Here is a 16,948-nt window from a genome sequence, read left to right as displayed (position 1 = left end):
GTACACGCTGCCTCTTGCTGACAGGTTTACACAAGGAAAAATAAGTGGAAAGTCTGCAATGGGAACAAGGGGAGAGGAACGCACAGTAATTGCAAAGAAAAGGAGGGGACTGTCTGTTGAAGTCTTTAAATGATTCTACCCTCTTTCTTGAATCGGGTACCCTCAACCTTGGAAAAAGGAAGATTACTTCATATAGCAATACCTAAGAAATGTAAATTTGACAGGGCTGCTCACTGCCAGGGAATATACTTCACATATATGCAAGACTGGCAAAATTTAGTAAATATCTTCAGTACATTTTTGTAGAATCTGAAGTCTAAATTTTTATGTTTCAAATGCAAATTGTAAAAAAAAAAAAAAAAAAAAGCTACTTCTATTTTCCATGCATTAGTAAGCAATTAAGTTTCAATAAGCTTTTATAATTGTTCTACAACTTACAGAGGAATTTCTGGAAGAAGTTCAGTAATAGCTGTTGCTGGAGAGTTACATGTTACAACTGATACATTATGCAATCTAATAAAGATAAATAATAAATGTAAGTAATTCTTACCCATCTAAAGGGCTGTCAAGTGAGGGACAGCTTCCCGAGCCAGAGTTGTCAGGACTGCTCAAAGACAAGGGATCCAGCATCTAATAAATAAAAAGCAGAGAAAGACCAAAAAGTTCAATTTTTTGTTTTTGAAATGCTTGAAGGTTTCTGCTTTGAAACACCTAATAAAAAACAAAACCAAACCAGAAACATTAATTACTAGAGAAAAAGTTAGCTGCTATAGTTGAACTTGCATTACATTCTTTTTCCCAAAACAATTCTGTCATTTTTCTCGCATCTAACTAGAGTATAGTTAAGGTATTATTCCTGCATCATGCTTTGTACTTAACAAGTTGTTACTGCTACGTTCTTCCTATATATGCCATTGTCTCTTAACATTGTATCAATATCTGCATGAGTAGCTTAATAGAATAACAAAAATAAGGCCTCTAAAGGATAAAAAGCTGGGACATTTAAAAAAAAGTGTGGGTTTTGTTGTCACCAAAGAAAAAAATCTCAAATATGACACAGATTGTGATGAACGGAATTTATATAACCTCTGTAGTGATTTCAGTTTGGCCAACTAGAAGTCACAGAAAACAGCTAAAACGAAATACTGTAAAAAGCTTTTAAACATTTATCTCTAGTTAGGACTTCAACTGAGTTATGCAGAATTTTATATAGAACTGAAGAGAAAATGGAAGGAGAAAGAGCGAGACCGCATAAAATTTATAAACACTCTCCCTTTTCACCCAACCCAAACTCCTGTTTCAAATAAAATACACTTTCATCTGAAACTGGATTTTACAAAAACACCAAAGACAGATTTTTTTCCTAAAACACTTCTGACGACCTACCTAGCAATCAATGCTCGTGAGCTGTGTGATATCTGCCATGTATCAGTCTGAAGAAGTCATAAAACTGACTATCCCGGCCAGATCTATTACATAATGAAAATCAGCAGCAGCACTTTCTCTGTTGCTCGAATTCTAATCCAGAGAAAAAGAAATGGATTGATAGTAAAGAGCATCCTCCTGACTACCATCTATTTCCATTGGCTGACATGCGTTTCATTTATCTGGCACTACCACCCTTGAAGTCCTAAGTATGATGACAGGCAAACATCACTCCCTTCTCTTTTGCAGTAAAGCAATCTGAAATGTTTTACAGATTTACTTTGCAAAAGAAGTGGAAACAGAATCTAAATTTTGAATTATTGAATGCGACAATTTTACCAGCCTGCCTCTCAAAAACAGAGTGGAAAGCTCATATGTTGTCTTAAAATGAGCTCCTTCCTAAAATAAAGTTTGTTTTGGTATATTATATAACATCTACTATTTTCTATGAATTGGATGCCAGTCTTCTGCTGTAAATTAAGCACTTGCCCCTCCAATTTTTATGGTCTGTGCTGCATCTAAAAGGTCCTGGGCACATACTTTGTTGAGCACCAATCATGGACTTACTAAAGAAATAGTGTCCAGAAAGTGAGTTTGCACTCTGCAAATTCAAGACACATAAATTAACTCTGTATCAGGGAGGACAACATTTACCATAGGTTCAGCAATTATATTCCTCTTTTCTCATGCTGAGCAGTGGGTCCTGAAAGGGAAAAAAGCCCATCTGCTGCCAGATTAATTACCGCTATAACTTAATGCAGTATGGTCCAACTGGCAGACCATGGCCCGCTTCTATCCAACCTATCGTCTCTTCTTAAAAGTGTGGGGTCTGCTGTCAGAGTGCAAATAGCTGTGCTCAGGCAGATCAACAGGAGAGCAGAGCAAAGCCCTCCACTCCCAAATTCCCTTCTTGCCTCTGTGGAGTGGGCTGTGACAGGTGTAGGCAACCTGGTCAACACTTGCCAAGGTGACGCAGTGACTTAGGGGGAAGGGAGCAAACAGAGGTTGTGAGTTCCCAACACCCCAATCCGGCCCTCGAGGCTGCTTAGTTTGAACTAACGTGGCTTCCTATGAAAGTAAAATTCCTGTATTTAAACCCTGCTGACAGCTTACACAGCATTGCGTACATGACAGGTTACATGTTTCTTGAATGCTCTGGACTGAAAGGACATCCTGGCCTCAGAGATCATCTGTCTGTTTGACCAGTGAGTGACCAAAAATGACTTTACCCAGGCCAAAAGTAACCATTTCACTGAATGAATCCAGGCGGGCTGGATCTGACCACAGGGCTATGATAATGAATAGCACCCTGGTCTGGAAATTAGGAGATTGAGTCTCTATTCCCAGCTCAGCCATTGAAATTGTGCAACAAATTGCACCATCTCTTTGCCTCTATTTTTACTCTATCATCTGTCTCTCATTTAGTCAGCTCATAAAAACCATTGCCTCTTGCCATTTGTGAATACAGTGCCAAAGTCAACAAGAATGTGAAGTGATTTGGGTATGCAGCATTATTTTTCTTTCCTTCTTAAAATGTCTCTTTGTCCATCGCCAATTCTGTGAGCCATTGCATTCCTCCATTTTTTTCCTGCTGTTTTTAGGGGCAATTTTGATATTCAGAGAGCAGGATTTTTATTCATGCTAAGTGTGCTGATATCCCACACCAATAATGCAAGTGAATAAGGAGAACAAAATAGCATATTTTTGTGACACCCTCCCCCCCAAAAACATGACTGTGGAAAGTATTTCGGAGCTTATTTATACCAGGCCCATCACCATCCCCTTGCCTCTACCCCAACACAGTATCAGCTGAGTCCAAATAATTCTGACAGATCCAAACTTTCGTTTAAAACCTCCTTTGATTGCCTGGGAAAGTTGTAAAACTGGTCTTGCTTCCATATCCTTCTCATTAAAGCAAAGGTTTTTCTTCTTTCTAATGTAGACGCCTCTTGGTGTAATTTATATCTATCACTACCTCATTCAACTATCACGGGAATTAGGAATATTATCTTTGTCCTTGTAGCAAAATATTTAAATAATTTACAAGACTTACAGACAAAAAACAGGTTCTACAAGACTAAACAACCACAATTGTGGTTAACCTTCTCTCACAGATCATGTTTTCTCGGGTTGTCATCATTTTATAGCAGTTCTTTCTAACAATTCCGTATCCTTTTTGAACGGCAGTATTTCATAAATCAATCTAACAAAAACTTTAATTTTAATAAAACACACACGTACCTGATCCATACTTTCTGGAATGAATTCACCCTCACTGTTGATACTGGTGAAGGACCCATTTCGGGCCACCTGATGCAGCTCATCTGGAATGTATCCCGGGGGAGGTGAACTCCTGTCACGAGTATTAGAACCTTTTGAAAGAAAAGGGCTAGTCAGAGTCTCTTTACTAACCCAGAATCCAGGAGCTTTATTCAAATGCTTCATAGGCACTCAGCCTGCCTGGATCACTTCTTGCTTTAGAAATTTCCCAAATGCCTAGGCAATACAAGACCTACATATAGCATTTAAAATCTGTAATCCAGGAATTATGAAAAATCTGGGGCAGGGTTGCCTCAATGGCATTAAAAAGAATTTTCATTACATAGGAACAGAAATATAATGTGCCCACACATCTAACTGGGTAGTTTTCTTCTTTTGAAACAAAAAAAAAATCCAAACCCTTCCACCCATGTCAACTAATCCTTTCCAACTCTTGAGAATTTCAGTTTTTCTTTGTAGAATAGTACATCTGAAAGAACATGAATAACTTTATTCATAATAAATGCATATTAATTAAATTGCTTGAAAAATTACGCATTAAACTCTCTAGTTTAATAATTAAATTTGGAAGTTAACATCACACCAACTTTAAAACGTGAATAGGCAAAAAGGTTATATCAATGCCAAAACAAGTATCTTAAACAAACGTTCACACATTATGAGTAAAAAATATGGGAGTCCTAAACTGAGCAAGGAAACTCCCATTGCTATATAAACAAACAGATTTTTCAGTAACTTGTTCCTGTATCTGAAAATAAAGGGGAGTACTAACATCAACTTTCTAGGATACCCATCGGTTACCTCAAATAATTCTACATAGATCTATTTACTTGTGATTTTTTTGGTTAGTTTTCTGTACTGTATATATTTAAACCATCTTTGACTTAAAATTCAAAATTCACTCCCCTGAGTGCAAACTCTATAGTATGACGAGTCATTGATGAGCAAGACAAATTCAAACAGCCTGTGCTGAGAACAAGATCTTCATGAAGAGAATACTACAAAAGAAAAGGTTTTACAATTAAAGCTATTGAAATATGTAGCTTACCTATTACAGACAGCCGCCTTTTTCTGTCTGTCACACCAAACACTGTATTATCTAAATCTTCCAGTGAGGGCAAGGGTTCCACGTTATTTACACTGGGTGACTGAAAATACATACATATTACAAACTGCAATTATTACTTTATACAATGAAAGTACTTTGCAAACTTTTAAAGGCTTTGTGCAACACATTCCTTTTTTCAAGCAGTCGAAAAGAAGCTTGTCAATTTATATCAAAATTCATCTATTTTAGTAGCTCACTGTTAGTATTTAAAAATAATTTTCAATATGTACTAGTATACAAATCCTATCAATATCATGGCTGTAGTGTGATAGATAATACCAAAATAACTCAGTATTTAGCTTATAGTCCACTGCTACTGTTTGCTACAACAAAACATTTAACTTTTAACAAAGGAGTTTCACCATCATATGACTTAAAGAACAGTTTCAAACAGCTACAGTTACTTAAAATTCTATGTGCTTCTCAAATTTGTATCACATCATCATCCTATTAAGGAACACTTTTCTAGCATTGTAGGGAAGGCATACGAAGACAGAGGAACAGTATCTAGGAAAAAGTTAAAACCGAGTCAATACAAAATGCTAGTACATGCTTAAAGTGGACTGAAGAAGCAATCAGTAATATTTTCAATTGGAAAAATGCAATCTTTAAGAAAAGATACAAATTATACTTCAATATAAAAATTGAGGAAAACGACATTTAGCTTGTCAACTCATACCTGTGTATTTCCGTGTATTACAAGTAATATCTTGAGACTCTTCATATGAACGCTACGGTCAAGCAGTTCAACAGCTTTGTCCAGGTCGTCCTGTGTGGTTAATGGAATTACAAGCTACAAAAAGGGGAAAAAATTAAAAAAAAAAAAAAAAAAAAGTCTTAAACAGGACACAAGAAAGAGGAAATCAAGTCCAGAGAAACAAATAAACTGATGCTATCTTTCCTTTCATTCCAAACAACTTGAAAATAAAATTTATTAAATGATGCCTGAAATTACCACGAAAATGTCTGAAGTTCAACCTTAACTCTTCCTTCAGATGCCTTCAATAGGCACAGCATAGCAGAACAAGTCTTCACAATGAAGCAGCAACCATTTTACACATGTACAACTTAATATCCTACAAGTCTCAGAGAAACATGTGCAACAATGTCAGTGTATTTGCCATCGCCTAAGTTAATGCAAGTCTAGAAGATATTCTATTTTATAGAGCATAAAGCACATTTTTCTATCTCACAATATTACAACTATATTTATTTGAAGTTGTATCACCAACAGAATTTCTCCGTTGAATAACAGAATTTGTTAAGGAAGTTATCAGGCATGATGTGATCCACATGGAACAAGCGTAGTCCTCACTAGAATCTCCTTGGATCTAATGAATTAGAATTAACTTGGCGTACATAGATCTTTAGAACAGAAAATGATATGCCATTAAAGTACACTTGAGATGCGAGTTCTATAACGATTAAAATTGGGCTTATGTTTCAGGTCTGTAAATTACAACTTCTGCTTGTAACAAAGGAACAGCACAATATATATTTTTTTAAAAAGCTATTCTACTTGTAAACAGTCTCAGTCAGTGATGCTCAAATACAACATCAGTTGAAATACAGTATTTTTATACAAAAAGAAATGAGAGTGAGAGATGAAGGTCTTGATTACAAATGAGTATACTCTTCATTTTAAGTTGCAGTTTTAATGTTAATAACAGGTTATTACCATCACATTTCTGAAATGTGATGGGGTGATTTGCCAACGAGTGCAAAAGATGACAAGCAGAAAACATGCTCAAATGCCTAAAAATCTATCAGAGAAAGGAGCTGATGCTAAAGCATCACAAATGGCCGTTTCTTCTGACTTTCCTAATCTCCAAAAGCCTTCTGTAGGAAATCTTCATTTTGAGGATCAGTTTCACAGAATTGCCTGGTAAGGCAGTGAGTAACCAAAAAACAGAGATAACAGGCATTTTCTTCTGCAAAGATGCAGATTAGATACAGCAATTATGTTGTGCATAACCAAGCACACAAATAATCCTCCATGCACTTTGCTGACTCAAGGCAAAAAACAGAAGTAACTCCTAAAAATGGATCCTGCATCTGTAAATATATTTCCTATTAATAATTCCATCTCTACTTCGAAAGGAAAGCTGGAAGTAATCTTGATCAGGCATAAGTGGCTTGACAGCGCTAGTATTGTTCCTAAGAAACCTTTGTGAACCAGCCACTTTAAGAGGAGCAACAGTTAGTTCTCCAGTCCAAACGTTACCAAATGCAGCATTCTAGCAATTACCTAACAAGATAAATCCTTAAAGAAAAAAGTGTACGAGAAAGGATAAATGTTATTTCAAATTTACAAACACAACAAAGCTCAAAGAGGTAAAGATTCTCCCAAAGTCATGCAACAGGACTGTGGAAGACAATTTACTCACTCCCAATCAAGTCTGAGACATGATTTATTAGACATGACTCTCCTCATAAAACATTTCAGGCATCTCCTGCCTATCCTAATTTAGACAAGCCTTACATATTTGAGAACACACACATTAGAAATCTGGGCTTTTGTCACAGGAGTGGTTCTCTCTGCTTACAAGAGAAAATTTCAGCCTTAGAATAATCAATATACAAGTCACTGAGAATTTAGAAGACACAGAATGTTACCTCATTATTGCTGTAATGTAAATCCATAGTCTGTCCAAAAGCAACTTTAGCTTTAGCTGCAAGATCTTCAAGTTTAACAGGCCTTGGCAATTGCAGGATCCTGAAACACAATTTAAATTATAAAGAATTTTTGTCCATTCCTTAGGAAAATCTAGCAACTCATTACTTAAGAGCGATCTTAGGATTAAATTTATTACTAAAAAGACCATAAGAGGCTATGCTTTATTCACTGTCCTCTATATTTTGAGTCATTAAAAAACAGAGAAAAGCAGTGAAGAAGTTATAAGGGATAATCACACATAAAATTAGATCTCATTATGACTATTTTACTGGCTTGCATATGGCTTCCTTCATAACTTAGTGCTTTGCAGGCCTCCATTCCAGAGGCAAATTCTTAGAAACTTCTAAAATTTTCTGCTTCAGAAAACTAAGGCAATGGAGTACCACAGGCTGACAAGCACAAGCATCAGAAAGGAATTACTCCTACAGTCCCCATTTTTTTGGAAATCCAGAACACTATCTCATCTGAGGAATGTAACTAAATGTCACTATCTTTACCATAATGAATTACATGCCCAAACTGCTGAGTCCTTCACTAACTGTGCCTCAGGTGTGCTCCTGTAAGAACAGTGCAGTTGTAGGTCAACAACTCAGATTTTCCTTTAACTGAATGTCTCATCAAACCAAATAGCCCAAAATGCCTGTAACTGACCTTTTACTATAGAAAACTATTATATTGTTTGAGGCACAACACCACTAAACAAAAATAAGTTTTCAGAAGTGACTAAGCTAGTGAGGTACGTTCAATTCACATTCAAAAAAGAAATAGCACTCAAATTTTGTGAAGCAGAAAAATTAGCAAAGGATAGCTGGCTCTTTTATCAGTGTTTCAATTGGTACACTGGTTACGGAACAATATTTCTTACTGAACTGAGGCTAGAAGCCAGGCCACTTTCAATTAAAAATTATTTAAAAAAAAATAAAATATTTAAAAAAAACCCAACACACACACAACACCAATTCTCACTGTAGTTAACAATTTGTTTAGCAAGCCTGGAACTCTGCCCATCACAGTGCACGCTCCTTGGTACAGAGTGCCACATTCACTACCGAAAGAAACTCTGGAATCAGTTCTCTTTTCCACTTCCCTTTTTAAAAACCAGTGAGAAAGCCATTGCATAACTTATCTTTCTTGCATCATTTCATTAATTTATCTTTAGACCTACGTGCTCAGGCAACAAAAGTATTATAACTCAGGCTAAGCAATGAGCCTGGGCTGCCCAGTACCCCAGGGCAAGCAGGCTCAAGTTACTTGGGACAGTCCAACACAGAGCCAGGCCCAGCAGCATAAAAGCTCGGAAAAGGTATCATTCCACACACTTACTTTATGCTTCTATTCATACTGAATTGATTAACTTAGTCCACTGTGAAAGTGAATTAAATAAACTGCAAAAATGCACTGCCCGTGCAAACTGGCAGTGAGTCAACAGTTTTCTGTTTAAAATTCACGCTTTCACTTATTTCACAAGAAATTGCTAGGTAGAAGAGTCCTCAATTTTCAAAGCTTTTGAAAAGACTTATTTGCTACAAATTACTTACAGCACTCAACCATTACCGATGCGCTGTTACATGTGATGTTCAGAAAAGTGATAGGAAGAAGCTGAAGAACGTTAATACTAGGGAACTTACTGCTATTTTACTCCCCCATGTAAAGGGAGGGCACATACTGTAATCAGCACGGACGCACACTGATCTATTGCACATCACACTAAGGACTGCCCAGAAGTAGCATAGGTTTCTTCCTGAAGCAATCTTTACTTAGAGAATTTACAAATTGACAAATAGCGTGACCAGGATGTTATTTGCTTTTACATTAAGTATTTTCAAAGATCTTATTCTATAACCATTTCTCTGCAGGTACAATGAAGGCTTATGCTTTCAAAAAGAGACAGACAAAATGAATTGTCCACAAACCAGTTCTGCACGGAATTGTAGGTCGACTTCTGTAAAAGCTTTTGAGCAGCCATCAGAGCAGAGATATACAGAGACAGATGTTTGTATACTTTAAGCATATACATAATTCACCTCTCATACACAAAATGGAAATCAATTTTAACTAATCATTCAAAATTATCCATGAAAACAATCTAATTATAAAGTCTAATAAATTTTCCTATTACAGTTCTCAGATTGGTTCCTCCAAAGTACAATCCAATATTGAGCTTTAAGATCTAGGCTTCTTCCTCTGGGTGTTACAGTAACAATATATTATCGTGCATTCATTACGCATATGATATAGCAAAAAAAATTATTTGCTGGTCTACTAATATTTGAGATCTATGCTAATGATCTAAGTAATTGTTCTAGGTTACAAACATCTATCTGAAGGGTAAACAAATGAAGGATATTACATGGGACATAGCTACCGTAAGATAATTCTGCATTTATGTATACTTGGAGCCCACATTTTAAACAGAGTAGTTCTCCTTAAATTGTGTTCATATCAAAATTAAATTTAAGCTCAAACCAAATGCTCAGATATCTGAAACACTTTGAACAGTTTATTTGAAACTTTATGATAGGAGCCCAACAAAATTCTATAAATAATTAAAAGGCAAGATTGTTTCCTGTGTTCCCACCTTACCTTTTTTCACCTCGATGTTCAAATTTGACTCTTACATCATTCTGTAAGAAAAGAAATAAAAGGAACCACTATTAGTTTGTTACTACCTCCTTTAATAAAGGCCATGCAATCCCACTCAATAATCCTACACCAGAAGTAAAATTCTTAAGCAGTCCATATTAATTTTCTGTCCTTTCTGATATGCCAAGCATTTTAACAACCTACTTCAGCTGAGGTATCTGATAGAGGCTTACAGTGTGTAAAAAATACAAAAAATTATTCTGAAGTACAACAAATGCTTCTGTAAGTAAACACATCATTTTCTATCAATGTATTTTAATATTACAACAGATTCATGATTTTAAATTCAGAGTGGAACTGATTACCAAAGAATTCTCCATCATGAACAGGCAGGCAGACTTAACTGCCATAACAGGTTTTTATGTACACTTCGGAGCTGAGCATTCCAGGCTTAAGAAACACGTCTTGTTTCAGAAGAATTACCATAAAAACCTACATATGTAATTAAGCTAGCATTCATGCAATCAATTTCCCGCTAACAAAGATACCTGTAAATACCTGCAGTTACATGGAAATAAAATTGTTTTGCAAAATAATAATTTTAAGAATCAAATTGTATTGCAACTATTGCAGGAAAGAAAAAAAAAAAATGCATTCAACCACAGAGATTATACCCAAATAACAACGTTGTATCTTCCAAAAGAATTCTTTTTTTGTAATGTTTGCAGACAACATCAAGTTGGGCAGGAGTGTTGATCTGCTGGAGGGTAGAAAGGCCCTGCGGAGGGACCTGGACAGGCTGGATCGTTGGGCCGGGGCCAACTGGATGAGGTTCAACAAGGCTCAGTGCCAGGGCCTGCACTTGGGTCACAACAACCCCATGCAACGCTACAGGCTGGGGGAGGAGTGGCTGGAGAGCTGCCTGGTGGAAAAGGACCTGGGGGTGTTGGTTGACAGCCACCTGAACATGAGCCAGCAGTGTGCTCAGGTGGCCAAGAGGGCCAATGGCATCCTGGCCTGTATCAGGAATAGCGTGGCCAGCAGGACCAGGGAGGTGATCGTGCCCCTGTACTCGGCACTGGTGAGGCCGCACCTCGAGTACTGTGTTCACTTTCGGGCCCCTCACTACAAGAAGGACATGGAGGTGCTGGAGTGTGTCCAGAGAAGGGCAACGAAGCTGGTGAAGGGTCTAGAGCACAAGTCCTACAAGGAGCGGCTGAGGGAACTGGGGTTGTTTAGCCTGGAGAAAAGGAGGCGGAGGGGAGACCTTATTGCTCTCTACAACTACCTGAAAGGAGGTTGTAGCGAGGTGGGGGTCGGTCTCTTCTCCCAAGTAACAAGCAACAGGATGAGAGCAAACGGCCTCAAGTTCTGCCAGGGGAGGTTTAGATTAGATATTAGGAAAAATTTCTTCACTGAGAGAGTGGTTAGGCATTGGAACAGACTGCCCAGGGAAGCTGTGCAATCACAGTCCCTGGAACTGTCCAAAAAACGTGTGAATGTGGTGCTTAGGGACATGGTTTAGAGGTGGACCTGGCAGTTAGGTTAATGGTTGGACTCGATGATCTCAGAGGTCTTTTCCAACCTTAATGATTCTATGATTTTACTTGATTCACAAGTAATTACTTTCAAAATTCACAAATTTAAACAGAATGACAAATATGTATTTCCCCCCTCACCACTACCACATTTAAACTCAGAAATGGCTCAACTATTTTTCTTTTAACTTGCTAAACATGTATTGTATTCAAATCATTTCAGATCATATATGCACATTACTTCAATGTCTAAAGTCACAGCTCAGAAATGACCTATAGCAAAGCACCATTGTGTTATATAGTGAACTCCTACAGCTTTTAAAGCACAGAATTAAACAGATGTAGCCATCAGTTTTTGACAGTATAAGAGCCAAATATATTCAAACACTTTGGTCTTTAACAGGTTAAAACAAGACTGCACAAAATGAAGTTTCATGAAATATTGGACTGTCAATTAAGGATGCAATCAAATAAACATACAGTTAATTCAATAGGGCTATTACAACAATTTGGGTAAAAATCCACATTCTCTCCTGTCCTAATCTCTCCACACAGTAGCTCAAACCTATCAACTAAGTATTTACTACTTTTACATCTGGGTTCAGTATCTGCAGAAAAAAAACAGAGCTGAAAAGAATTCACATTTCCCGCATATGAACAAACAAAAAACTGAGGCCAAAGATGCAGTAAAGGAGCTTAAGTACATTGCTGCTGCTGTACTGACATTCTTCAGTATGACATAGCTGACAACTGGGCAATCTAGTACACCTATAAAATTCATTCTAAAGAAGCATTCCAAATAAGAGATGCCAGCACACCTTGATGTTTTAAAATAGTCTAGTACCAATATAATAATAATAATAATAATAATAATAATAATAATAATAATAATAATAATAATAATAATAATAATAATAATAATAAATCTTCTACATAGTGTCAAAACACCCCTATGATCATCAATTTATCAGGATCGGAGTCATTTAAGCATATACTATGATCTGGTCAGAAATGTCACCATTTCATTTTACTGCTAACTTAAGAACATGAACAAAGAAAACGGCAGCACATGTGGGAGACTAATAGCTCATTTTGGTATGCTCACTGGTCTGGCAAGAAAAATAATTATAGAAGTCACAGCAGGACGTTCAGTGTTCAATAGATTAGTAAGGATATTAAAGATTACCTGTTTTTTAGGTGAAGATGACTTTGGTTTTCCTGTTTCTTGCTGGGGCAATACAGGACGACTGGCCTTATGAAGTACAGCCAAATCCTGCATGATTGAATTCAAAACTTGCTGCTCATCTGCTCAGAGAAAAAGACCAGATAAGAATAAGTGACTGTTAGATTTGAAGTGCATTACTGTCTCATTTCACAATTGGGCAGGCATTATTCTAAAAATCTAAAAGTCCATATTACACTTCAATACATAATTGACGAATTAAAAAAAAATACTGCCATGTTGCATCTTTAGTTCATTTATCATTAACAGTGCTTAAGGAAATAAACAGCTTAATCAATAAACACACTTAAACAGTAGGTTTAAAAAAAATGAAGTCATAAAAGAGATTGACAACTCTACAGAACTGCAGGCTGTATTAATAAAAAAAAGGGTTATCTACTTTGTTTCAAATAATGTCCATGGATGAGACGTTAACTAGAAATCATGCTCCCTGCCCCCCCATTCATAAAAATAAAGAAAAGCAAGTACTTTAAAATATTTTCTTCCTCTGTCCTGAACAGGTACAGTCACGCACAGAAGAAGCATACACAAACTCCTAGAGGAACACCTCCCCTGTTTGAGCATCTGCTCACGGCCCACAGAGTAATTTAAAAAAAATAAATAAATAAAAACAAAACAAAACATCACAGAACTTTTCCAGGACTGCAAATGTAGGTTTTTTAGGGCTTGCAGGAGTACATCACAAGGAGAAACAGAAGCACTGAACCCAAGGGACACTTTAGGGGCAGGAGTGCTATGCACCTTAGATTTCGAGTTCACACAAAATCCTAAATCCTGGTGATCTGCTGCAGCAGTGATGGCCTGAGGCCATGCTAAACAAGGTTTGCCCTGGAACTAGAATGCTCCTTTAGACAGGAAAGCACTTAGGAGCTCAAAAGCCTGTACATCCATCACTAAGGGAAATTTGTCACTAATATTTTGTATTAATTTTTTGCCACAGAAACAGTACTATACTCAACATGCATCTAGAACACTGGATAACAAAATTTATTTACAAAGATGATGTTTGTATGCCTTCATGCTACTTCACAATGGATATGTTCATTGAAGAATTCATTGCTAAGTGCTGTGATTTACAAAGAACAGTGTTTCTCAAACACGGACCTGAGAAAAACTCAGCATTAAAATCAGCAAGCAAGCATCCCAGGTATTCAGCAGTGATGGGAATTCCTTCACACACTATTCAAATATAACCAAATATATTTGCCGTATCAGGAAATTGTGGGATTTCAGTGTTCTAATTTAATAGATTCTTAACAGATTAGAAAGCTGGTCTGAAAATGAGTAACTTTGATCATCACTCATGCTGTCATTATTCATACTCTACTAAGATATGCAAATCTATAAAAGCAAGTTTTACCAGCAACATTTAATGGCAGAACCGAAGGCATTCTTGCAGCTCACAGTTAATCCTTTCTCACTCTAAAGCACACTTCAAAACTTCCCACAATTAAAAAAGCTAAACTACTTTATTGTGTTATAGCCTATTCTAGTGCTCAGTGATTAAAAAAAAAAAAAAAGTTCTTTTAGCAGTTGGTTGGAGGAGGTTTCATTCCCAGCAGTCACTAGGTAGCATATTTCATATAAAGGAAACCAAAGCATTGTGGCAAAGCATCTAAAGTTTACTGAATATCCAATATGACTCAATAGTCATTTCTCTCACACAAAATGGTGGAGAATATCAGAAATCCAGAGAGTGCTGTATTCCTAGATTCAGCTACTTTATTATTAAGCATGAGGTTAGGGAAAAATTAGCATAACAATAAAAGATAAACAAAAGCGATGCAAAAATGTTTTCTTTGGTTGGTTTGTTGGGATTTTTTTTGAGAGTGAGCACCCATAAGCGATTACAATAACAACATGGTCAACTCATAAAAAGCATGTACAACTTGTAAAATCAACATCAAATTTAAAGTAATACAAATGTGCTATATATTTAGAAAAACACAGTTAGGCCATCTACACAGTCCTGGCTTTGCACTGCAATGACAAGAAAATACAATAAAATTCTTTAATATAGACTGTGGGGTTCCCCCCCCCCCCCCCAATAGCCATTACCATTTAGAGCACAGTAAATATTGCTCAATACCCTAATACCATGAATCTCAATTTCCTATGCTTGGATTTTTAAGTTACCACATAGTGAGGGAAAAGTGCTATATTCCAATGGAAAAATCCAGAAGTATTCTGAATACTAGCAAACCAGCTGAACACTGCCTTTCATGTAGATACATTGAGTTACACAGCCAAAGCGCACATTTCCTAGGAATGGTATTACATTAATGTTTTTGGTCTTCAATAGAAATGAAAAGTATCTGAATTAAATTTTTATATACGCTACACACTAGACTTACCCATAATGGCAGTGAGCCTGAAAACTTGAACTTCAGGGAAATGGTTGCTTCATTAACATTATTTTATTTCCTAAAATGCAAAACCGAAAATACACAATTATTGAAGTTGTCAAAACCATGTAAAACAGTCAACTCCTCATTGTTTACAGGCAGTTTTTCTAATATTCTATGTATCAAATACACATATAAACTATAAATAAGATTGCACTTGTAGGTATGACATGTGAAGAAAACAAATATTGTCCCCAAAGCCTCACTGGGCTCTGAGCAACATATATAGACTTTTAAAAGACACAAAGCCTGAACTAAATATTCTTCTAGATTTAAGCTGATTTTAGTCTCTATCTACACCCGAAAATGATGATTAGTAGCTTAATTAGCCATAACACTCTGCTACATGGAATACTTACTACTACAGATCATTAAGAACTGATTCTTTTTCTACAGGCTCCTGTATCTGATGTCCAAAGCTCTGTGTTCAGAACTACATATAAATAGTTCATATATATAAATATGAGAAACTCACAGCACAAATCAAGAGGCATCAATGCCTACTGATTCTATAAAGTAGAAAATGTCAATTGATAAGTTTTTTTCATCATAATTCAAGAGCATTACACAAATACCCCAACACCCCTGAAAGCAAATGCATCTGGAAGACAGCAGATATTAACTTTTAACATACAATATACAAGTTATCCAGAAAAGCTGAAATACAAGGGGCACATTTATGAACACAACCTGTCTATCACAGTATCTTGAACATCAACCAATTGAAAAAAAACAATAATTAAGGACCAATTAAAATAATCTTTCTATGAGATGCTATTATGGAGCTTAACAGCAAAAAACTAAAGACATATCCCTAAATAGACAATGAGATTTGTTGTAATACAGGCTACCACAGGAAGAATTCAGAATTTTTAATGCAAGATCATAGAAGAAAACTCTCTAATTTCTCAAGCAGTCACTGCGACCAAGCAGGGAGAGCCTATTCCCTTCTCCCTTTTCCTGGCTGCAGTGGACCATCCATCCTTCTGACTAAGAGCCGAAAGATCTACCCTACTCTGATAAAACATAATTTCCCTGCAAATTCATTCAAGGAGCTACACCAACAGAATATGACTAATTTTTTTTTTTTTCTTTTTTAAACAGAATTTGTTTTCTCATGGTTTAGTTCCTTACCAGTGCCAAATGACCCCTGATGCCAGCACAGGGCCACCTGTGGGAGCACACAGGTGAGAACAGAGGGGAGGTGGGCCAGCTCTTTCAGCAGCAGCCAGTCAGGCTCCCTTGCCTGAATATTCTGCCAAGTTTTCTAGCTAACAACAAATTAATTACAATTTTCCAAAGGATTTCTGAGCATCTTCAGTTAGGCATCTAAGAGTTTCTGGCATCATGTCTCTTATATACTCATTTCATGAAAACAGCCTTTTTAAGGAGCATTCATTTCGCCAGTGGAACTAGAAAGCTTCAAGTACTTCTGGCATATTTTTTCAGAAAGAAATTTGGCCTTGAAAGCCATATCAAGCTCTCTGCCATATACTGCCTTTTACCTATATATCAGATGACTGATCTACTATTGTCTATTTCAAGCTCCATAACAACCAAAGAGAGATCAGGCTTTTAAAGAAGATCCAGAGGTCCCACTCTGCCATCAGAAATCAGTTTAGTTGAGAGAGCACACAAGAGAGCACATTAGAAGTAAAATAAAGCTGAAAACACGACTGAAGTGTATTC

General features: G+C 36.6%; 1 protein-coding gene across 5 annotated transcripts in view; it reads right to left on the bottom strand.

Annotated features, from left to right (window-relative positions):
* The window catches only part of MAP3K2 (mitogen-activated protein kinase kinase kinase 2), a 56,892-nt gene that overhangs the window by 21,407 nt on the left and 18,537 nt on the right, over positions 1–16,948 (bottom strand). For all 5 annotated transcript variants that reach the window (XM_082313846.1, XM_082313845.1, XM_082313844.1 and 2 more), the window contains 8 exons: positions 15,209–15,278; positions 12,798–12,916; positions 10,074–10,114; positions 7,430–7,529; positions 5,493–5,606; positions 4,754–4,853; positions 3,667–3,797; positions 551–630 (listed from right to left, as the gene is read on the bottom strand). In XM_082313846.1, the coding sequence (XP_082169972.1) occupies positions 551–630; positions 3,667–3,797; positions 4,754–4,853; positions 5,493–5,606; positions 7,430–7,529; positions 10,074–10,114; positions 12,798–12,916; positions 15,209–15,212 (689 nt within the window). In that variant the 5' untranslated portion in view covers positions 15,213–15,278. The remainder of the gene's footprint in view (positions 1–550; positions 631–3,666; positions 3,798–4,753; positions 4,854–5,492; positions 5,607–7,429; positions 7,530–10,073; positions 10,115–12,797; positions 12,917–15,208; positions 15,279–16,948) is intronic.

This window comes from Platalea leucorodia (assembly GCF_965183815.1).
Source record: "Platalea leucorodia genome assembly, chromosome: 5".
Lineage (NCBI taxonomy): Eukaryota > Metazoa > Chordata > Aves > Pelecaniformes > Threskiornithidae > Platalea > Platalea leucorodia.
This window is presented reverse-complemented; position numbering and strand designations above follow the sequence as displayed.